Source organism: Herpailurus yagouaroundi, unplaced genomic scaffold, assembly GCF_014898765.1.
Source record: "Herpailurus yagouaroundi ecotype Mexico unplaced genomic scaffold, PumYag 77, whole genome shotgun sequence".
Classification (NCBI taxonomy): Eukaryota; Metazoa; Chordata; class Mammalia; order Carnivora; family Felidae; genus Herpailurus; species Herpailurus yagouaroundi.
The window spans coordinates 26915347-26939567 of NW_024412388.1; the positions used below are offsets into that span (position 1 = coordinate 26915347).

Below are 24221 nucleotides of genomic sequence, written 5' to 3' on the forward strand. Positions count from 1 at the left end.
GGTGGGACAGGCAAAACAGGTGAAGGGGATTAGGAGGTACAAACGTCCAGTTATAAGAAAAATAGACCATTGGGATGTAATGTACAACACAAGGAACAAAATCAATAAAAATGTAATAACTTTGTATGGTGACAGATGGTAACTACAACTTACTGTGGGAATCATTTTTTTTTTTATAAAATTTTTTTTTCAACGTTTATTTATTTTTGGGACAGAGAGAGACAGAGCATGAACGGGGGAGGGGCAGAGAGAGAGGGAGACACAGAATCAGAAGCAGGCTCCAGGCTCCGAGCCATCAGCCCAGAGCCCGACACGGGGCTCGAACTCACGGACCGCGAGATCGTGACCTGGCTGAAGTCGGACGCCTAACCGACTGAGCCACCCAGGCGCCCCGGGAATCATTTTACAATGTATAAAAATATCAAATCACTATGATGTACTGATGTACTCCTGAAACTAATAGGATACTGTATGTCAATTATACTTCAATTTAGGAAAAAAAACATAAGTTTTAAAAGAAAAAGAAAAAAAAAGATAGACTAAAACTAAGCAAATAAGCCCAATCTAACAATGGTTAATTCTCAATGGTGAGAATACAGTAGAGCAGGAGTTAGCAGAGTTTAGAGTGGACCAAGCCCAGCCTACCACCTGGTTTTGTAAATAAAATTTTATTGGAATGCAGCCACTTACTCATTTATGGATTGTCTATGGTTACTTCTGCACAACAGCAGAGATGAGGAGTTGCAACAGAGTCTATATGGCAAGTTTAGTCTAAAACATTACTACCTAGGAAGTCTGCTGACTTGTGCACATTTTTTTAAGTTTATCTTGAGAGAGTGTGTGACAGCACGGATGGGGTGAGAGGGAAAGAGAGAGAGAGAATCCCAAGCAAGGCCCACACTGTCAGCATGGAGGCTGATGCAAGGCTCAACCCATGACTCATGAGATCATGACCTGAGCCGAAATCAAGAGCTGGACGCTCAACTGACTGAGCCACACAGGAGCCCTGACTTGTGCAGATTTTCTTCTTTGTCCTTTTCTATATCTCACCTTCCCCTAAAATTTAAGACTATTTAAATAACTTGAAGGAGAGTCAAACTAAAGTCTGAGAGAAACAAAGAAAAGATTCTAAAACTTTCATTTTTTTTTTAAATTTAAGAGTACTACATATACTTTGTATTGACTAAACCGAAAACATTAATCAGAGCTATTCTATAACACAGTTTAAATGACTGGTGAATTATAGAGGTACTCCACATAGAGAAAAAATACATAGGGCAGTCCTATTTAAATGAGGGATGTTGGGGCGCCTGGGTGGCGCAGTCGGTTAAGCGTCTGACTTCAGCCAGGTCACGATCTCGCGGTCCGTGAGTTCGAGCCCCGTGTCGGGCTCTGGGCTGATGGCTCAGAGCCTGGAGCCTGTTTCTGATTCTGTGTCTCCCTCTCTCTCTGCCCCTCCCCCGTTCATGCTCTGTCTCTCTCTGTCCCAAAAAAATAAATAAACGTTAAAAAAAAAAATTTTTTTTAAATAAAATAAAATAAATAAATAAATGAGGGATGTATTCTTGAAAACCCAGAATAATTCAAAACTAACTGTCCCATATATAGAAGAAAAAGGATGCATTCTCAGGATACATAAATTTGCAACCAATATAGAATATTTTTATAATATATACTAATAACATTAGTATAAAACCTAGTCTATTAATGCCCTTATTAATTATACAGTTATGTGCTTAAGAAGAGAATTATTCATTCTGTTATAGCAATTTATTAATCACGTAATTTTAAAATATAACTTAATGTATAATATACAATATACAAATATAAGTACAAAGGTAACTTAATGATATTGCATTAACTACTGCAGTATCCTGCCTGAAAATAATTGAGTAAAAGTTATCATTATCATCTTCTAACAACACAAGTAAGGGGAGAGTTAAAAGGTATTAGGACAAGCTATGTCACCACATCATGGGGAAGGCTGGTCTGAGTCCCTGGAAGATTTCTACTAAAGAATGAATCTGATGTGGCTGGTTTTTGCTCTCATTTTCTTTGCCTCTGGGGATTTCTTGATATGCAGACACACTGTCCATCTTTCACCTTGCCACCATGAAACAGCAATCCACATTTGGATCACTTTCTTTAATAATAGCAATTGTTGCTGGAATATGGTCAAAAGCATATGCCAGTTACTTCGCTGCTGGCTGTTGTGCTGAAGGCCCAATAAGTGCCGGGACCCTCTTCCAGCTGCCTTTGTTTTTCTAATTCTAGCAAGTCTTCCTGTATTACTCCTTGGAGAACCACCCAAGTGAAATTTCAGCATCCCCTTCACCAACCTTGCACAAATTCACCTTCTTTGTCACTTTCACAGATTGTTTATCAGGCGTGAGGCTGCCGTCTTCCAAGATAAAGCCTCTTTAGATTATGGTAAAGCTGAAATGTTTTGATAGCTTTGGTTAGCAGCTATAGCTTGCCTGCTCATTTTTATACTCTTAAAACTTTGGTAGGCTTTAAAATTAGGCCAGCCATGACTTGTAGTGAACTTTTTTGTCTCACTTTCAACTCCTTTCAAATCATTAAAATTACTTCAGGCCTTAGCACAGGCAATGGCTTGAACTTAGGGGGGCATTACAGCAGCACTGATCTTGCAGCTGCGTTGCCAGGATTTTTTCCGTTTACTCCATTATTCTTGCCTGGTTATAAGATTGTGTGTGTGTGTGTGTGTGTGTGTGTGTGTGTGTGTGTGTGTGTGTGTGAGAGTGTATGTGTGTGAACTAAACGATGTATCTTCTTTAATGCTGCTTTTGTTTTTTTGAGCATTATCTCAATATTCTGCAGGCTGCACTCTCCTAAATGAACTGCATGGGGGATCACATCCTGGTCTGGCCTTTCTCACAGAGTTTTATCACATCTAACTTCTGTTCCAAAGATACTGAATTTGGGGTACAGTTTTTTAGCACTAGCACCACTACTTAATGAACTTGAATGACACTGCTATATGACATACAAAAATATCTTTAACTATACCAAAAGCAAATGTTAAGACAGCTACCAAAAACAGTCACCAAAAACATTAACCCAAGATCCAATATATTAGGTTCATGTGATATTGATAAAAGATGATGGGAATTTTGTTTCCTGCTAACACAAGATATAGGAAAATAATGACATAATTTGCAATCCTTTCAACTAGTCAGATTTGAAATTATGTGTTTCCTCAAAATATTTTTTTTAATTTTAAAAAGTTTCACAATACTTCAAATTGGAAACATAAAGTGGGAACTTAAATGTATTTTTACTTTGCACTATTTTCAGCTTCACATAATTTGAAGATGCATAAAATAACACTACACTGAACTTTTTCAAGAGACTTTCCAGTCTAAAAGAAAAATACTTGAATGTAGTAAAAGAGAAAAATAAGCAGCCAGATGGAATTAACAAGAATTTAAAGAAATTAAGGAGCCAGGGAGCCCGGGTGGCTCAGTTTGTTGAGCGTCTCACTCTTGATTTCGGCTCAGGTCATGATCCCAGGCTCATGGGATCAAGCCCTGCACTGGGCTCTGCACTGAGTGTGGAGCCTCCTTAACATTCTTTCCCTCTCTCCTTCTGCCCTCTCCCCTGCTCGTGCTCTTTCTCTCTCACTTTTAAATTTTAAAAAATTTTTTAAAAAAAGAAAGAAAGAAATTCAGGAGCCAGAACACAACAAAATAAATCAGAAATGCATTCTTATTAATGTAACTTTAAGATTCCGAAACAAAATCAGTGCATAATACTCTACTTTTTTTTGAAGACTAAGCGAAATGCATTCAGATACATATTAGAATGCTACATCCAAAATGAAAATAAACCCAAGTGGCATTATGAGGAAAAATATTAACAATAAAACTTACATCTTCAATGACTTTTTGTGTTGCCTCTTTAGTAACTGCACCTGTTATAAATGAACACACACATTATTATCCCCAAAATATACAGATGTAAACACTGAGACCAACAAGTTATTTTCCTCTCACTAAGGTGGGCCAGAGTCTACTCCAGAATTTCTCAAAGAATGGTCCAAGAAAACTGGGCATCAATATCACCTGGGATGCCTGAGAAAGGTAAGGATTCTTGGGCCCCAATTTCATCCTACTACAGTAGAATCTCCGGTGATAAAGGCAACTATATTAAAATCACTTAGGTTTAAAAGAATAATAATAAATTGTACACGCCTCTTCCTTCCCTACCCATGCCAATATGCCTGCTACCCACTTCCCTCTGAGAAAAAGGGGCATGTTTCCTCACAGAAATATAAAAGTAAATATTACTAACAAGAGCTACTTAGGCAAAACATTTAACTCTATAGTCTAATTAAATGCCTTTACATCAAGTCATACCTTTTAAAACACTATTAGTGTTCCCTGTGGGCTGGGCAGGAGGTATTTTTGCCAATGACACCACACTGGTTATAACTGGTGTTGTATTTTTCCTTGTAGAAGGGAGCTCCGTTGAAGTAGTTTGCGCCTTATAAATATTTACTGATTAAAACAAAAAGGTAAGACCTAGTATAAACAAAAGGGTTACACACACACACACACATACAAAACCCTGTTCGACAACTAAGTTTCCAAGAAACAGTGCAAATATCTAACTCTGTATAATGTAACTCTATAAAAAGAGTGATTCTGGTCAGATTAACATTCATTAGGACTTAAAAACAGCCTGATTTTCTAAAATTATAAACTTCAAATGCTATTTAAAAATATAGGTATTAGCTTTAGAATTAACTGGCCTTCCTATTAGTGAATATTAAAACTCCTCCACCTAAGCTTGCTTCAAATAAAAATTTAACATGACAGTTTTTATAAAGAAGTTGGTAAGTTTGCTACCCATCCGCTGGTTTGTCAACACATATTATAAAATAAAAACTCTACCACTGACTGACCTGACTGGTCTTAGGGAATGGATGATGACATAAAAGATTGGCACATGGCATATGTGATTAAGATGATGATCAATAAAATTGCAAAGGTAGACAAGGGCCAGACTGTAAGGACAAAGCACATGGATTCTGTCAATTCAACAGCACTCCAGGCTTTGATCAGACAGCATAATATCAAATGGTTTTACCCTAATTCAGAGAAGTACTACTTCAGGGAGCTACTTTAAGAACATGCCACACATGTAACTATTCATCTGGATATTTTGACCATATTAGCTTTCCTACTTGCAAAATTATTCTTAGCCAAAAAAATTTTTGCCACCTATGAAGAACTGGTCTACTTTATTTTTTCTGATATAATTAATGTGTTGGTTCTTTTTTCCTTGGCTACAATCAAACTCTTGATCAAATCTTACACCAGTCATAGCAACTGTATTAACATGCTTCTATTCTCTCCTTCTGTTTGCCCTGATTTTCTATTTTTTTCTAGTTTATTAACTGAATAACATATGCCCCTTAGTGGAAATTATTTATGTACAGATAACATCAACCAAAAGCAATCAAATCTAATTTTCCTATAAAATACATTTATTGATTCCTCGGTGTGTTTGATTATGATAGCAAAAAGCATCAGGATTGATTTTCCCTGAAGGGCAATTTTTAAGAATTCTTACAAGAGGGACATCTGGGTGGCTCAGTCATTTAAGCATCCGACTTCGGCTCAGGTCAAAATCTCATGGTTTGTGGGTTTGAGCCCTGTATCAGGCTCAGTGCTGACAGCTCGGAGACTGGAGCCTGCTTCGGATTCTGTGTCTCCCTCTCTCTCTGCCCCTCCCCTGCTCATGCTCTGTCTCTGTCTCTCAAAAATAAATAAGCATTAAAAAAAAATTTTTTTTTAATTCTTACAGGAAAATTTAAGGACATCCAGGCAATTTGAATTCAATAAAATTTTGATGCTATTATATTTACAACTGTGTGTACTAATAGTATATCCTAGCACTGACATAAAGATCCCATTAGCCAAGTTTAATTTTTACCTTTATTTTGTGAAAGAGGGTCATTCATAATTTGTCGATGACAAAACTCCAAGACACAAAATAAGTTACAGAAATGTTTGATGTTTCCTCGCCATTTTATGGACTCACTTAGCTTACCCTGTCGTTTACAGCCATCACACTTGGCCATCTGAGAAAAAAATATAAGACAGGATAGGCTTAAAACCATAAAATAATGAAAAGATAACATTAATCATAAAACCAGAAGGCACTATGAAAACAGGATATGTAAATCAGCTGAAATTACAAAATGTAAGGTTCCTACCTTAAAATATTCTGGTTAAAAATGCATATACTTGGGGCGCCTGGGTGGCTCAGTTGGAAAAGTGTCCAACTCGATTTCAGCTCAGATCATGATCTCACGGTTCATGAGATGGAGCCCTGAGTTGGGCTCCTTGCTGACAGTGCAAAGCCTGCTTGGGATTGTCTCTCTCCTTCTCCCCCTGCCCCACCCCTGCTCTTGTGCACACTCTCTCTCAAAATAAATAAATAAATATTAAAATATATATTTATTTGCTTTACATACATATCTCCATCTACAGAATATAAAAACTGATCTCCCATTTTCAAAATTACTGATGAAGGAATCTAAAGATAGGCTCTATTTTTAAAAGGTTAAGCAGTGACATCATGTAGTAGAAAGAATATGCACTTTAGAGTTGTAAAGACATTGATTCATTCAACAACTATTTAATTAGGTACGCTTTGTCTTGAGCACTGAGATAGGCGCCACATAATTATGATAAAGACATACCTCCCAAACAAAAATATTGTATTTTAGCGGGTAGGGAGACAAACAGATGATTTCACTGGTGTGTTATAGGTGCTATCCAGCTATCACCTACCAGCTTCTTGAAGAATACACTACTGAACCTCCCTGGATCTTACTCCTTTTCCTTATTTCTAAGCTGGTAATAACACACCTACCTCTAAGGATTATAGTGAGGATTAAATGCAATAACACTTATGAAGCACTGGACCTGTATTAGTGGTTCAATTAATTGTAGCTTTCATTGTTAGCCTTCCAAAAAAATAATTTTTTAAAAAATAAGTGGGTAAAGGGGCGCCTGGGTGGCGCAGTCGGTTAAGCGTCCGACTTCAGCTCAGGTCACGATCTCGCGGTCCGTGAGTTCGAGCCCCGTGTCGGGCTCTGGGCTGATGGCTCGGAGCCTGGAGCCTGTTTCCGATTCTGTGTCTCCCTCTCTCTCTGCCCCTCCCCCGTTCATGCTCTGTCTCTCTCTGTCCCAAAAATAAATAAACGTTGAAAAAATAAATAAAAATAAAAATAAAAAATAAGTGGGTAAGGAGGTCAGTCACAGTCATTTGACCTATGAAGCAAGAACAAGGTCTGACTTCAAATTCATCAGAGTAACCTTCTGAATGAGACAGCCACTTAAAGGCAACACAACTATAAAGGCAACTTAAAGGCAACTTGAAAGAACTCAGTGATAAATAAGGTTCGTGTGCCTCAAGAGAAAGCAAAAGATAAAAATAAAAGGAATATACCCTCAAACAACAAAGCCTCCAGATATCATATGCTCTTTACCATCAAAATTTCATGTTTATATTCAACTGAATTTTGCTTTGGGAGCCCATAATTTATTTTACCCAGTTCTAAACACTAAATTTTACTTCACATGATCTGAACGTATTTAAGAAAATAATTTGTACTAACTTCAGAAAACCAAAAAGGTGTATTACATTTACCTGATAAAACAAAACTGTAAATTTGGACATGCAATCTTCACAACAGAACTCTTCTAGCTTTCCTTCCAATCGATTTTCTACCAAATTAGGGGATGTCTGTGAGCAGTAACTGCACATCTTACAGTAATTCCCCCAGCGCTCTCCAAAGTCACGGGCAGAGAGGAATTTGCAAACTGAGAACCAGAAGGGATGAGAGGAAGAAACATCAAACTTACATTAACTCGAAGGAGGTAAAGTGAGTTTCCACAGTCTCAGACACCAACTAAGCTAGTTTCTTGCTTGCTTCTTAAGCCAAGAAGCAGTAATTGCTTAAGTATCCTCTTTACAAGTGGGTGCAAGAACAGGAAGATCTCTCAAGTCACTGATAAACTTATGAAGAGATTTTTTTACACTCTAACCTAATACCATTGACCGAATTACCTTTCAAAAGTTTTTTTTTTTTAGTTTTAAGCAATTTATTTAGATGACTGTAATTTTAAAAATCACTACAATTTGGCAAATCATAATCACAATATTTAAATTTGTTTCAAGTTTTTCTTTGAGATTATTATAATATTTAAAAAGACTTTAAAGTGAATTAAGCATGAAAAATAAAATGAATTAAGTATAAACTCAAGAAAGAAAAAAACCTGAAATTATACCTAAAACAAAATTACTTGAAAATTAATTGTAGAATAGCCCAACTCAGCATGAACTACTTTGTACCAACCACAAGCTCTGTGGATAAAGCTGAACCGCTTGCTTTCTTTACCTTCACTACAGAATGGCTTATCAACCCCTGAGAATCGGACAGTCTCCTTTATAATTTTCTGCAGTTTACAGTAATCACACATTGCCATAACTTTATTTTTCTTTTTGTATTCATCAGAACAAGTCTTGCCACAAAAAAGAAACATTCTACCCTGCAGAGATTAAAAAAAAAAAGTCATTAAGACCTAATTAACAGTTGCTTTATCTTTAAGAAATCATTCTCATTTCAAAGCAAATGAAGTGACTGTCAAAGATGAAAAGATAAATGCTTCTAATGGATATGTTTACAATTCAATCTCTTTCATAATTTCTCTTTACCTTGTAGAACAGAAGTTCTGGTTTTGTGGCAAACAGATGGTTACAGTGCTGACACTTGAGTTTAACAAGTGTCCGGGTTAAAGCAACTTGCTGGGATGGGGCCGCAAGAGGCCGGAAACTGGCTGCAGGAGAACCACTGATGGAGGCAGGGGAACCAGCAGAGGTGTTACCTCCTCCAGCTGATACTGATGACCCAGCCGGTGGGCTTACAACCACTTGGCCCTGAGACAGGGACACCGCTGACGAGTTTGTTCCTTTTGGCTTGTTAAATACATTCTGAACGAACACAAATAAGGCAAAGATTTTAGCAACTGAGAAACAAGTTGGTAATTTTCATTTTCTCATTTTAATAAACTACTACCTGTAACATTTTATAAATATTTTTTAACATTTTATAAAGTAGTTCACAGAAAGAGTTTAAATGGCACACTTCCAGAATAGAAGGACTGAGAAATGTAACATAAAAAGGTTTAAGAACTTGAATTCAGGCTTTCCAAACACCTCTAATAGAGCTCTAATAAACTAGAGCAGGCCCCTTCTTTTCCCCCAAAATACCCCTCCATCTGCATTCCCATCACCACCCGGCCTCTGATGGCTATTATGAGTACAGTGGAGGGGCGCCTGGGTGGCTCAGTCAGTTGAGCGTCCGACTTCGGCTCAGGTCATGATCTTGCAGTCTGTGAGTTCGGGCCCCACGTCGGGCTCTGTGCTGACAGCTCAGAGCCTGGAGCCTGCCTTGGATTCTATGGCTCCCTCTCTCTCTACCCCTACCCCGCTCATGCTCTGTCTCTCTGTCAAAAATAAATAAACATTTAGGGGCGCCTGGGTGGCGCAGTCGGTTAAGCATCCGACTTCAGCCAGGTCACGATCTCGCGGTCCGTGAGTTCGAGCCCCGCGTCAGGCTCTGGGCTGATGGCTCAGAGCCTGGAGCCTGTTTCTGATTCTGTGTCTCCCTCTCTCTCTGCCCCTCCCCCGTTCATGCTCTGTCTCTCTCTGTCCCAAAAATAAATAAACGCTGAAAAAAAATAAAATAAAAAAATAAAAAAAATAAAAATAAATAAACATTAAAAAAAAAAAAAAAAAGAGTACAGTGACCACCAGTAGTCTCTTTCTTTCTGGTGCCAGGGACATTGCATCAGGCACCTTGCCACCCCAGGGGATCACTAAACTCTACCTTCTCTGTGTATCTCTCAGAGAGTGAGGAGCAAATGGGACAAGAAAATGGAGGCTTATGATTCCATGCCAGGAGTCAATAAGTATCTGGCCCATGATGAGAGGGACACATGAGCACATCACCGTGCCACCTATCTGAACCTTATCTTAGCTTCCATCCTTTTGAAAAGGATAGCGCCAAGGGCAAAAGTAGGAGGGAAGGGCAGTTTAGGTAAGGACCTTGAATTTAGGAAGAGAGCAAATGTCTACCTGGCTTAGACATTTTGCAGAAATGACTTCTGGGACCAGAGTTGAACAGAATTTTTTTCTTTCTAACTTGAATTTACTCTTTTGTAAATATGGACCTTCAGCAGTTCACATATTGCCATTCCCCAATGCCTAAGAGCACTTAGGGGTAAAATACTACCTCAGATCATACCTGGAAAGCCACCACACAACTGGAGCTGCAGAAGCTATAGATAGTTCCATTGGACATGGCTAGGTGATACTGAGGGATTGCTGAGGTTTTACAACTATGACATGAAACCTGGACACCTTGGCAACAACAACAACAAAAAAAACCAATGAATAAGCTACATAGATGAACACATGATCCAAAAGGGTATTAGGGGAATTAAAAAATATTCAGTAATATACAAAGCCAAAATCAAGCAACCTTACAATAATCTGTAAAGCTAACTGTAACTAATCTCAGTTAAATTCCACTTACACAAAAACTAACTTGGAACTTAAAAGTGTGGTTTTTATTTCTTTCTTTTCACATATGGAACTACAAAATAAATGCCTCAACCAAACCAGTGAAAAACTATTTTCACTTAAAAATCAGTTCTTCGAAACTAAACTTTGGGTCTTTATTTAACCACACAGATAAATTCAATTTGTAACAAAATGAAACAAAAGCAGCTACATTGTTCTTTAATAGTTACTAAATCTATAAATTTATCCGATGTAAACATTACCTGAAGAAATAACGGTCTTAACTCTATAAGCAGATAAGCAATTAATAGAGCAGAAAAGTTCGGTTTTTCCTGAGTCGTTGGTAGTCTCAATCATTTCTGCTGAAGGCCTCAATGATTTCCCCAAGGCGTATGGAGGAGTTTGGGCTGAATTCTATCAACAAAATAAAATAACATTTAGATACCTAGCACAAACACACACGTTGTTTAAGAAAAGAAAAAAGAAAAACTAACTATAAAGATTGCCTTTGATTGAAATATCTGAGCTCAGAGGACTATGAGGCCACTCTAACTATAGATTTTTCTGGAAGTTGGGATGTGAGAAAAATAAGTTCTTTCAGACAATAATGAAATGTAAACTGAAGAAAATGAGTAACTACACTCACATACATTAACAACAAAACACATTAAAGGTAATGAATTTGGTATTTGTTATACACTTTTCTCATTAAAAATAATCTAAGATGACCAGGTAATCCATGAACCAAAGGGCCATCCTCAATAGTCTTGGACATCAATCTATAAGACTGTCTACCACCTTTAAGGTTACATAATCAGTAAGACTCTTTAGCAGGAGGAAACAGAAATGATGCTTAATGTAAATTAGGAGATCTTACAGAACTACCTGTTTTTTAAGCTGAGTTTTACACTAAAATGTGTCTGTAACTTTACTCATATTTTAAGAAACAATAATTACGATGGCTACCATTTATACAAATTACCAATATTATTACTTATTCAGTGCTTACCAGAAGCCAGGCCCTATACTAAATACTCTGTATTTAACTTATATATACTGTATCATGAAATCCTTCAAACAACATATTGAAATACTTTTAAAAATTATATTAACAAGAAGTTTAAATTAATTTTAATTCAATTAACAAATAAACAGAAAAGTGGGAGATTAAACATTTCATCTCGCTCCAAAGATCCAGGCTAACCATTACACTATACTGTCATTGACACAACATAGTCAAGAAATTGTCAACACAACAAGAAATTATATGGGGAATTAAACAGTAGGAAAATACAAATTGTTGGGACTGCAAGCTGGTGCAGCCACTCTGGAAAACAGGATGGAGGTTCCTCAAAAAACTAAAAATAGAACTACCCTACGACCCAGCAATTGCACTACTAGGCATTTATCCACGGGATACAGGTGTGCTGTTTCTGAGGGACACATGCACCCCAATGTTTATAGCAGCACTATCGACAATAGCCAAAGTATGGAAAGAGCCCAAATGTCCATCAATGGATGAATGGATAAAGAAGATGTGATATATATATATATATACATATATATATATGGATATATATACATACATACATACGTATGTATGTATATATATGTATATACATACATACGTATGTATGTATATATATACATATGTATGTATATATATGTATGTATACACACACACACACACACACACACACACATAAACACAATGGAGTATTACTCGGCAATCAAAAAGAATGAAATCTTGCCATTTGCAACTACGTGGCTGGAACCGGAGGGTATTATGCTAAGTGAAATTAGCCAGTCAGAGAAAGACAAATATCATATGACTTCACTCATGAAGACTTTAAGAGACAAAACAGATGAACATAAGGGAAGGGAAACAAAATAATATAAAAACAGGGAGGGGGACAAGACATGAGACTCTTAAATATGGAGAACAAACAGAGGGTACTGGAGGGGTTGTGGGAAGGGGGATGGGCTAAATGGGTAAGGGGCATTAAGGAATCTACTCCTGAAATCACTGTTGCACTATATGCTAATTTGGATGTAAATCTTTAAAAATTAAATAAATTTATTAAATTTATTAAATTAATAAATAAATTAAAATCTTTGCCAAAAAAGAAAAGAAAATATAAATTGTGAAGTTTCACTATATAATCCTGGTGAAAGAGGAATATCACTTATACAGTTGACAGAGTATAATACCAGCAACAAAATTAGAAACAGAACGGATTTTTGGATCACATATATAAAAAAAACACGGGTTTTATTCTTGTGAAAACAGTAACCAAAATGCCAAAAGTGGTAACTCCTTGAAAAGGGATACTTCTCACAGATCAATGTCCAACACCAACTACTTGGAGGAATTAAAAATAAATCAAACTTGCTAACTGAAAAAATTTAGTTATCATTTATGCTTTTTTAGAAAAGTAACTTTTTAAAGACTTCATTCAGTAATAATTAACATAGATATCTATTTAGTAACCAAATGAATCTATTATTCATTACAACAAATAAAAATTAGGTAAAGTAGTCGAATAAGGCATGTTGCCAAAATAATTACAATTCATCCCAAAACACATTAAAAAAATATATTTTCTAGGGGTGCCTGGGTGGCTCGGTTGGTTGAGCGTCCAACTCTTGGTTTCCGCTCAGGGCATGATCTCATGGTTCATGGGATGATCAAGCTCCACGTGGAGCTATGCACTGACAGTGCAGAGCCTGCTTAGGACTCTCTCTCTCTCTCTCTCTCTCTCTCTCTCCCTCTCCCCCCCCCCTCTCTATCTCCCCCCCCCCCCATCTCTCTTCCCCTCCCTGGCTCTCTCTCTCTCAAAATAAATAAACATTAAAAAAATTTTTTTAAATACGTATTGTTTTTTCCTAAAAGGAAAAAGAGAAAGATATGCTTTAGATCTACTGATTTTTAACATCTTATGCCTGTTGGCCACAATTTATTTAAAATAATATGGAGCTTTCTCCACTTACCAATATATCATAAAACATTTCTGACTCACAGAAAATCATGAAAGTACATTAGTGTATCATTTCACTATAGTCAACACACCACCAGGACCTATCCCATTTTTCTGGAGGGGAAATCACACCCCAAAATCAATTGATGGGAAGAGCCCACTCATTTATTTTAACCTCATCCCTGCACAGCCATCCTGGAAGGAGTGACGGACGGGCCTTTATACCTGCTTATATGCTGTGACGCTTGTTGAACTAAACACCTTCTGGGACCGGCAAGGCCCAGAGCTGCTGTAGCAGTAGCCCCCACAGTTCTCACAACAGTTCATGGTGAGGTTGTTGGCGGAGTGAAATTTTGAGAAACAGGCATCACTACAAAGACCATGTACCACATTTTGATATTTAACTTCAAATCGGATCTAGGAAATAAAACACACACACATCCAAAATAAGTAAAGCCAATTAAAAATCTCTGATCTCTGGTCACGGCAGGTTTGCTGAAGAAGACCACCAGCCTTATGGGATTGGCTGTCAGAGTCCACACAAGAGGCTAGGAATATTGTACACAAAGATTCTTGATGTTCCTGGGGTGCGTGGGTGGCTCAGTGGGTTGAGCATCCGACTTGGGCTCAAGTCACGATCTCGCAGTCCGTGAGTTCGGGCCCCGCGTCGGGCTCTGTGCTCCCTCTCTCTGTCTGCCCCTCCCCCACTCGTGCATGCCCTCTCTCTCTCTTTCTCTCTCTGTCAAAAATAAACATCAAAAAAAATTAAAAAAAAAAACATTCTTGATGTTCTTGAGCAAATGCCTAAAAATGCAGCATATAGAAAGTACACAGAACAGATTACAAATGAAAAGTTGAGTATGGTTAAAGGGGAACCAGATGTTAAGAAATCAGAAGACCAACTGCAGGATGGCCAACTAGTAGAGGTGATTCTTCAGGCTGAAATGAACCAAGTCTGGCAAGAAAACTTTAGAGTGGAAACCATGGGAGCCTTTAATGGAAGAGCCTCCTGCCAACCAATGGAAATGGCCAATATAATCATCATTAAATGACTAGCGTGTTGATGGGAAACTGATATAATTAATATTCTGTAATATTAAAAATGTTTCCTTATTATTGATGCCTTATAAACAAGAAAACTAATACAGAACATAGAGTTGTTAAAACTGATGACTGTGGTAACAGGGATTGGTGAATCCATATTTGATATGTAAAGCATTCATGTAAATTATTTCAAAGATGGTTTTTTTGTTTTGTTTTTTTAACAGAGAGGTTGTGCAAATATCTGAAAGTTAATTGGAAAAATTCCTACAGATTTTTAATGCAGAGGCCATAACTGAAATGTGAAGTATTTTTAGTAGTGTCTTCAACACATCATTTAATGTTTTTTATCCTGAAAAAAATAGGAAAGGTACTTAATTATTATTATTGTGTAGATAAATTTATAAATCACTGAAGTGAAGTACTAAGAGTAAAAACCATCAAATTATAGTTGTACAGCTGAGGAAACTGATTTGGTATTTGAAAGAAAGACTTCTTATTTATAGTGGTAATTGTAAAAACATTTTTTTTGTCTCATTTAAAGAAGTTAGCTTTCTGTTGCTTAGCCTTTTGTTTTCTTGATCAACCAAAGTACATCAAGATAGAGATAGAATTTATATAAAAGAAGAGACATAAAGAGTTCCTAAAGTTTATCGGACTTATGAATAGGCTTATATTCAGAACATCTTAGTCACACATGGGTTGTAACTTCAAAGTAGAATCACTAGGTGGTTTCCACTAAGTTTCCAATATGAGTGCAGTTGGGTATCAAACTGAAGATAAATGCTATCGCAGGAAAGAAACAGTTGGCATAAATTACTTTTAATGTGTCCTCACCCTTTCTTCCTAGACCCTATCATTTCTAAATACCTAAGTTGGTATTTTTTAACTTCAAGACAGTACTCTTTTGTGTTTGTACGCATATGTGTGTGTTTTGCTATTCCTTGTGTTTTGCTATCCCTGACTCAATTCAGAATTTTTAGAATGAGAAAAAAATTTTCCCCAATATATTTCTCCCCTACAATGCTATAAATTGAATGGTAAATAAATAATTAAATGAAAAAAAATCTCTGATCTCTGAGCAGAATCCCAGGAAAGGTACAATGTAACTTACATCAGCATTCTTCTGACACATGCTGCACTTGGTTGAAATGCTGTTAGTATATATGGTAACAACAGGCTTCTTCTTTAGCTCATAAGAAGAAAGGCATGATTGGCTGCAGAAATCTTTGCTAGAATTTTCAAAACGGGTCGTGATCACATCCTTTGGATTTAAAATGTCTCTAAAAATAAATAACAAAAGGCAAAATGAAATATGTTCTTCATAATTGTAATTTCTTCCTCTTTGTGAGCTAAAATAACTATGTTTACTAAGGGCAGCTATTGCATGCTAGAAAATGGCTGGCCAGGGATAAGACATCTGAAAACCTGGGCTTGATGATTAGTTCTGTTAGTTAGCTGAGTGACAATGAGTGAGGTAATTACTCTCTCAATTTCCTCATGTAGAAAATGGGTTTATGATACCTAATTTATAGATGTGTTGAGGGAAAATTATATTTAAAATATATCCAGCCAGATGTTCATGACAAAAGCCGTGAGGCTTCCAGCTCCAACCAAGTTTCATCCACTGGAGCCAATGGAAGAAGTGGCCATCCCTCAAGTCCAGACCACAAAACCCTTGTCCTCTTACTAGCCAGCAGCTGCTAAGAGTAGGAACAGCAGAGACAAAGAATGACATGTTTGTTTGTTTTTTAATTTAAATGCAAGATTTGGGAAACAGATGAACTACCGAAGATTAATATAAAAAATAAGCATGATATATAAAACTGAACTATAACTGAAGAGATCAAAGAAACAGAGGACAAAAGAACTATTAAGGTTTGGTAGCAGAGGACAGATGGAAATAAGAATAAGACAGAAAGAACACAAATAACTGAGTCATTCTGTAAGATTCCTCAAGTTATTTTGTAAGAGCCCATTGATGCAATACGCACTAACGGTAAAAACAAAGGCTGAGCATTGCCATTTTCTGACAAGTATAAAAAAACTAAAGGAAATGGTCAGTAATCAGAAGCACTAGTATAAGCCACGAAGAATATAATGGCAATAATATTATATACAGTAATGTGTACTAAGTAATTGCTATGTACCAGACATCATTCTCTTTACTCAAATTATCCAACTTAATTTTCACAACAATTCTGTGAGATAAGTATTATTATAATTGCCATTTTACAGATGAGGAGACCAAATCGGAAAGGTTAAATAACTTGTCAAAGTCACAAACTGGTAAGCAATGAAGCCAGAATACAAATTCTAGGCAGTCTGATTCCACATTCAGTGGTTCATCATTCCACTCTTCTGCCTCCCATCCTGTGCCTTTATTATACAAAACTGTTTCACAGTAAACTATTTACGAATAACAATAACAACAAAGTACTTTAATTTTCTAAAACTCACCTAACCTTAAAAATAGGACAGTGAATCTTGGAAACCAAGTGGATATGCTTACACACGGATGAAGTTATTAATTTTGAATAGTGATTTTTCTACTAAAAACAAAGCAATAAAGAATGTTATTTAATAATGTGAATCTGCCAGTGGTATAATATACATATATGTAAACCAAAGTGAATGACTTTTTAATGGAAATCTGTGCACATGAATATAAATGCATTCTAAACCTTATGCATCCAAATGAATCTTACACCTTAACTTTAATCTTAGAAAAACCATACATCTTCCAAAAACATGGCTCCAACATTCTTCTACTTTATCCTTTATTTACAATAACTCTAAGAACAACTTTTCAAAGTTATAGTCAAGTATCATGTTTAACAGTATGACTCAGTTTAATCGTCTACGGTAGTCAACTGATAAGGCATCAAGCAACTTCTGACAATTTGTAAAAATCAAACCCATGGTTTAAAGATAGATTTGTCACCTATCTTGGTCTAAAGGAAAGTTTCATAGGCTCTGAACGCAATGCCAAATCAAGAGAGCAAAAAAATTTTTGAGAAGGAGCAGCGCTGTGGTAGAACATCTCTGACAAGAGTAACTATTTAAAAAAAATAATATGCATTTAGATGTATAACTTGTGCTGTGTTCTTTAAAATTTAATTCACTTTATTTTGATATTTGATATGTTGAAACGGAGTATCTAAAAACAGAAAACTAAACTTACCCTTCTAGATCAGTTTCACGAGAATGCTATAGAAGAGTTTAAGTAAGGTATTAGAATGGCATTTTAGAACAAAACTAAATTTGAATATTTATGTAAAATATTTTTAAATTCCTCTGTCCTTTTAGTTGGAGATTTTCATTTTAACATGATCTACTTTTAGATGCTTAAGGCCAACACCCCAAACAGATAAAGAAACTGTCGTAGATCTCCAAAGACAAAATAGGGGCCTAGAAATAATATGTTAAGATACATGATGTGCTAAGCCCTGGGCTAACATTGTCTCATTAAAATCTGAGGAAGTAGATACTATTTACCAATGAAGAAACTGAGGCTTAAAAAAAATTAAACATCTAGCCCCAACGTCATATAGTTAGTAAGGGATAGAGCGTGATCTACACAATAAGCTCTTAACTTTTTTCACTCTACATTAACACTTCGGACAACACAATACATTCTTAGAACTACATTACCACGGGAAGAGGCAGAACATGCCAAATTTTTCAAACATACTAAGGTAGAGAAAGAAGTTTACGTGGCTTTGTTACTATTTCTTCCTCTCTCTGCATCTATGTGTGACTATAAAGCAATAACTTCAAAGAACTTTTTTTAAGAAATAAACACATTATTTTGTGGCCATTTAGAGATTTTTTTTTAACCTTCTAAAGAATTAACTAACTTTTATATACTATTATAAGACCAATGTTATAATATGCTATATACTTCAATAACTTTCAAGATAATAAATAAATGTGAATGGCTGTTGTCTATAGTCACAGGATATATGAGCAGCCCTGCAATTCCCACAAATGGTTTGTTATTTCTTTCCACAGTAAAATTTAAACTTAAAGAGACAGAAAACTAGTTAAGATGATACTTTTAACACCAAGTCTCTTGTTTAACATTACAAAGAATTTGCAAATTTCTCAGCTAAAAAGCTATTTCCATAGAAACGTGCTCAAGAGATTTAAAGTAGCAACAGCATATTTGAACTAAACTAGATACACACTAAAAAAGTAAAGTAAAAAGGGATGTAATTAAGAATTTTATACTTTGAGCAGTTTGTGCAGGTTTTCCTGGGAGGAGTTGGTACGCAGACAGGTGAAGGATATCCAGTGATGCACCGCGTGGAGCAAAAGAGCTGAGTAGATCCTGTCTTATGATATGCAGTTTGCCCTTTATAAAGCATTTTTTTACAACCAGAACAAAAAACCTGAATAGCTACGGCTGGAGCCGAAGGAAGCAATACATTTGGGCCAGATGATGCAAGAGAAAACTGAAAGCCTGGAGTCAACTGTTGGGCTATAAATACAAAATAAGGGGGGAAAAAACAGTTTTAGTATCAACACAAACACATATACATTCTCCATTTTTTAAGACAAATTCTCAGTCTCCAAATCCAATTAAATACTCTAAAACAGGGAGTTTCAAACTTTTTTTTTTTTTGGGGGGGGGAAGGTGTGGGTTCAAACTTTTTTATAACCCATAGTAACAACTATATTTCACATTATAACCCTGGAGACACATACATACATTTCTGTGTATGTTTATATGTGTAAAATTTAATAACTGAAACAGTTTTGCAAAATAATGTTTCCTTACTACATGCATCACATTCTTCTAATACAATCTTATTCTATTCTCTCTCCCTCCCCCCACCCACATACATACATGTATGTGTGTGTGTGTGTGTGTGTGTGTGTGTGTGTGTGTGTGTATTTTTTTTTTAAGATTTTAAGTAATCTCTACACCCAATGTGGGGCTTGAACTCATAACCCTGAGATCAAGAGCCGCATGGTCCACTGACTGAGACAGCCAGGTACCCCTCAATTCCACTTTTTAAAATGCTAGTCAACACCACCTACCCAGTTTAAAAAGTACTGCTTTATCTTAAGGAAAAAAAGATTTACATGAGGACGTGCTCTCCCTCAGTTCTACTAGTTAGAATATAACAATATTAATCATAATTAACTTACTTGGTCCTATTTCTTTCCTTTTTTTTCCTTTTTTAGATTTTATTTTTAAGTAATCTCTACACCCATTGTGGGACTCGAACTTACAACCCTGAGATCAAGAGTTGCATGCTCTACTGACTGAGTCAGCCAGGTGCCCCATATTCAGTTCTATTTCTTACCAAGAGGACTGTCACTGACTGAAAACACAGCACTAATTTTCAGTTCACTTTCTTGAGTTTTTTGCTTTGGGGCATGTCCATACTCCTTAAAGAAAAAGAAAAGAGAGAAATGAGTACAGTGTTAGTATTTAAATAAACTAGAAATTCAAGAAAAAAATAAGTCTGTCATATCTCTTCTACATTCTAATCATAATCACCTTCACAAATACCTCAAAAATCAAAATTTACAAGTTGTTAGAACAGATTTAAACTTTACAAAAAGGACCTTTCAGAATTGGAAAATCTTTCATGACAGTTATTACTACTTTTCAAATGTAATATATAGGAGTCACATACAGCTACTTCAATGTTCAGCACTACCCTTACTTTAGTCTGTGTTTGTAAGAAAATGATAAATAACATTAAGTCTGAATGATGTAGAGTTTGGATCCAATTACAGATCTACAAACTGTCATATCTGTTAATGGCATAAAGACACAATGCAATCTGTTTGTTACACATACCATCATCACAGCCTAAATCAGATTTATTCTAATTATGTGTTCTTTAAAATGCTTTAAGATGAAATATAATCATAAAACAAAGTTTTATTTTTTTACAAGACAAAATTCTAAAAATACATATATCAATTTTAAAAAAGACTTCTTTATTGAGATCACAACCATCCTACATTATGTTGTTGTTAAAATAGCCTTACATACTTCAAAATAAAAACTTAAGGGGCACCTGGGTGGCTCAGTCAGATAAACGTCCGACTTCAGCTCAGGTCACACTCTCACAGCTTGTGGGTTTGAGCCTCACATCAGGCTCTGTGTTGACAACTCAGAGCCTACTTCAGATTGTGTCTCCCTCTCGCTCTCTGCCCCTCCCCCACTGTGTTCCGTTTCTCTCAAAAATAAACATTAAAAAGTTAAAAAAAAAAAAGTCTTACTTTTCTGAAACAATGGTGATAATAAATAGTAGTTGTATTTTACATCCTTATACTTAGCAAAATAAATGATGGGTATGTCAGCTCCCAAAGCTACTTTTGGAACTGCTTTGGACTATTACATGCCAAAGACTAGGAACCACTGCATTAATTTACCACTTCCCATAGTGTACATTGTGGCGCCAAATGAGCTGCTGCCTGTGAGTAGGGACTACAGTATCTTCTTTATAGGTGAGGAAAGTGAAGCTTAGAGATGGTTCAGCACTTTGTCCAAGGTCACAAAGATACTAAGTGCACAAACGGGAATCAAACCCAGGTCTATCTGTTTCAAAAGCCATGCTATCTCCCTCATAGATGGACAAATATAAAAAAATTACTATAATGAATTCAAACCCCAGCCCCCACCAGAAATTAAGCTCCCAACTCCTTTCACTCATAGCACCTGTCACAATATGTCACTTCTTATTTATTTGGGTGATACTTTGTTTGTCTAGCATCCTTCTTCTTTACCCCAAATGTGCAAGACTGAAAGGACCTTGGCCATCAAGAACAGGCACGATATCTGTTTTTCTGCCTCTGCACACTCAACATGTGGCACAGTTAACATAACCTAACAGAGAAGGCTCTGGGTTCTGACAGAAGCAGAAGCAGATGTGATCTTGACTCAAACAAATTTTTTAATCTTTTCTAGTTTCAATTTCCTTATCTACAAAATATATTATCTAACCCACAGGGCCATGATGGAGGGATAAATGATTTAATACAGATGAAGTATGTAGCATGATCCCTTACAGATAAGCCAAAACTGAAGCATGATTTATACACAAAAATGCTAGCTTTTATTACTTTCACAATTATAGCATTTAATAAATATTTGTTGAGGGGCACCTGGGTGGCCCAGTCGGTTGAGCATCCAACTTCGGCTCAGGTCATGATCACACGGTTCGTGGGTTCGAGCCCCGGTTCGGGCTCTGTGCTGGTAGCTCGAAGCCTGGAGCCTACTTCGGACTCTGTGTGTGTGTGTGTGTGTGTGTCTGTCTGTCTCTCTCTCTCTCTCTCTCCCTGCCCCTCCACAGCTCACGCTCTGTCTCTCTCTAAGAATAAACATTAAAAATTTTTAAAAATTTAAAAAATATAATAAATAAATAAATATTTGTTGAGGAGCACCTGAGTGGCTCAGTTGGTTGAGTGTCCAACTCTTGATTTCAGCTCAGGTCATGATCCCAGGGTTGTGGGATCAAGTCCTGCATCAGGCTCTGTGCTGAGCATGGAGCCTACTTAAGATTCTCTCTCTCTCTCCCCTTGCCCCTCTCCCCCCTCTTTCTCTGAAAAACTAAATCAATCAATAGACAAATAAATATTTCTTGAATGAATGAGTCCAAGTGGATAGTCTTACATATACTAAAATAATAATGTTTATTTATTGGCACTTGCATAAAAAAGAGAGGAAGTTGGGGCGCCTAGGTGGCGCAGTCGGTTAAGCGTCCGACTTCAGCCAGGTCACGATCTCGCGGTCCGTGAGTTCGAGCCCCGCGTCAGGCTCTGGGCTGATGGCTCAGAGCCTGGAGCCTGTTTCCGATTCTGTGTCTCCCTCTCTCTCTGCCCCTCCCCCACTCATGCTCTGTCTCTCTCTGTCCCCAAAAAAATAAATAAAAGTTGAAAAAAAAAAAAAACTTAAAAAAAAAAAAGAGAGGAAGTTAAAAGTACCTATATACACCCTCCTTCAAATTACCAAAAAGAACACTTAAGAATCAATATAAAATTAATTTGCCCTATCATCAACTCAATCTCTAATATTTTTCTAACATGCCTGTTAAATTTCTCCCGATTATTTCCTTTTACTTCACAAAGTAACTGTTCCAAACCATCACTGCCAAGTCACAACCATGCAAATGTCCAGCTCCCTGATGTTTAAATTTCACCAAGAAAAACAGAAACAAAGAACTCCCTCAACACTCTGATTCCCCCCCCCACCACCATGCCTACAAATTGATCAACAAACTGTCCTCCTATCTTCCAGGAAAAAGCAACCTTCTTACATGACTGACTAAAAACAGGCTTGCGTTTGGGATCCTGCTCCCTCTCCCATCTTTAAGCACTCCATAGTATCGTGTATCTTCAGCCTCTCACCCCTCCATGCTGGTTTTCTCCTCTCAGGTTATAAGGAACCTATTTCTTAAGGAACTACTTACTACCCTCTTCTCTCCCCTTCCAATCAGTCAGTGAAAAAGTGCCTCATTCTTTCTCTACTTCTTTATTTTTCTTTTAAATGCTTATTTATTTTTGAGAAGAAGGGGCAGAGAGAGGTGGGGACAGAAGATCTGAAGCCAGCTCTGCACTGACAGCAGAGAAGCCAGATGTGGGGCTCAAACTCACAAACCCATGAGACATAACCTATGCCGAAGTCAGACACTTAACTGACTGAGCCACCCAGGCACCCCTTCCTTAATCTGATTCCCTCCTGAACTTAATGCTATCAGGCTACTGCTTCAACTGAAACTGTTGGCTGTTTTTTGTTTGTTTTTTTAAGTTTATTTATTTACTTAAGTAATCTCTACCCCCATCTGGGGCTAGAACTCATGACCCTGAGAACAAGTGTCACATGCTCTACTGACTGAGCCAGCCAGGCACCCTCAATTGAAACTGTTTTAAGATTAACCAATCACCTCACAGTTGCTTAACCCAATGAACACTTTTAGGTTTTATCTTACATGGCTTCTCAGATACATTTGACACTGCCAATGATTCCATTCATTGTCTTCTGGTTCTTACTTCAATTCATTACTATGTCTTTCTACCCTTCATTGATGTTCTTATATTCAACCCTAGGGGTATCAGAAGCCCCTAGAGGTCTTGTTAAGACATAGACTGTTGGGCTTCAACCCCAGTTTCTGACTCAGAAGGTCTGCACCAGGGTCCAAGAATATACATTTCTAACAAGTATCCAGGTAATGCTGAGGCTGCTGATTGCAGGAACTACTTTGAAGCCACTTTGAAGCCCTAAATTAATCCATTTCCTAGCTTTCTGACGTGAGCTCTACTCTCCTCTCTCTACATTTTTTTTCCCTGAACAATCTCATCCATATTCGTAACTTCAATTATCACCTATATGAGGTTACCAGATTTAGCAAATAAAAATATAAAAGCTTGGTTAAATTTGAATTTTGTATAAACAACAAATAGCTTTTAGTATAAGTATGTCCCAAGTATTGCATGCAACATACTTACAGTAAAAAATAATTACTGTTAACTTGAGAGTCAAATTTAACTGGGCATTCTATATTTTATCTGGAAACACTACACCAAATTTCTAAATACCATCACTTCTTGGCCTTT

At 36.8% G+C, this 24221-nt stretch overlaps 1 protein-coding gene, 2 long non-coding RNA genes and 1 pseudogene across 12 annotated transcripts in view; 3 read left to right on the top strand and 1 right to left on the bottom strand.

Annotated features, from left to right (window-relative positions):
- The window catches only part of LOC121026023 (uncharacterized), an 18599-nt gene extending 14490 nt beyond the window's left edge, over window positions 1-4109 (top strand). Inside the window, exon 4 of the long non-coding RNA XR_005788231.1 lies at window positions 4021-4109. This is a non-coding gene — a long non-coding RNA (uncharacterized LOC121026023). The remainder of the gene's footprint in view (window positions 1-4020) is intronic.
- Window positions 1-24221, bottom strand: part of ZMYM6 (zinc finger MYM-type containing 6) — a 97567-nt gene that overhangs the window by 13456 nt on the left and 59890 nt on the right. For 8 of the 10 annotated variants that reach the window (XM_040468738.1, XM_040468784.1, XM_040468730.1 and 5 more), the window contains 12 exons: window positions 19958-20042; window positions 18876-19125; window positions 15757-15925; window positions 13827-14018; window positions 10887-11037; window positions 10346-10461; window positions 8755-9030; window positions 8438-8588; window positions 7687-7859; window positions 5962-6109; window positions 4380-4520; window positions 3894-3934 (listed from right to left, as the gene is read on the bottom strand). In XM_040468738.1, the coding sequence (XP_040324672.1) occupies window positions 3894-3934; window positions 4380-4520; window positions 5962-6109; window positions 7687-7859; window positions 8438-8588; window positions 8755-9030; window positions 10346-10461; window positions 10887-11037; window positions 13827-14018; window positions 15757-15925; window positions 18876-19125; window positions 19958-20042 (1893 nt within the window). Of the gene's footprint in view, window positions 1-3893; window positions 3935-4379; window positions 4521-5961; window positions 6110-7686; window positions 7860-8437; window positions 8589-8754; window positions 9031-10345; window positions 10462-10886; window positions 11038-13826; window positions 14019-15756; window positions 15926-17102; window positions 17195-18875; window positions 19126-19957; window positions 20043-24221 lie in introns of those variants that run through there. The other 2 variants (XM_040468796.1, XM_040468789.1) reach the window with 2 other exon arrangements.
- LOC121026032 (uncharacterized) lies at window positions 4477-5892 on the top strand. Its single transcript, XR_005788237.1, has 2 exons — window positions 4477-4537; window positions 5833-5892. It is a non-coding gene; the product is annotated as an uncharacterized LOC121026032 (long non-coding RNA).
- Window positions 14076-14670, top strand: LOC121027221 (NADH dehydrogenase [ubiquinone] 1 alpha subcomplex subunit 5-like; annotated as a pseudogene).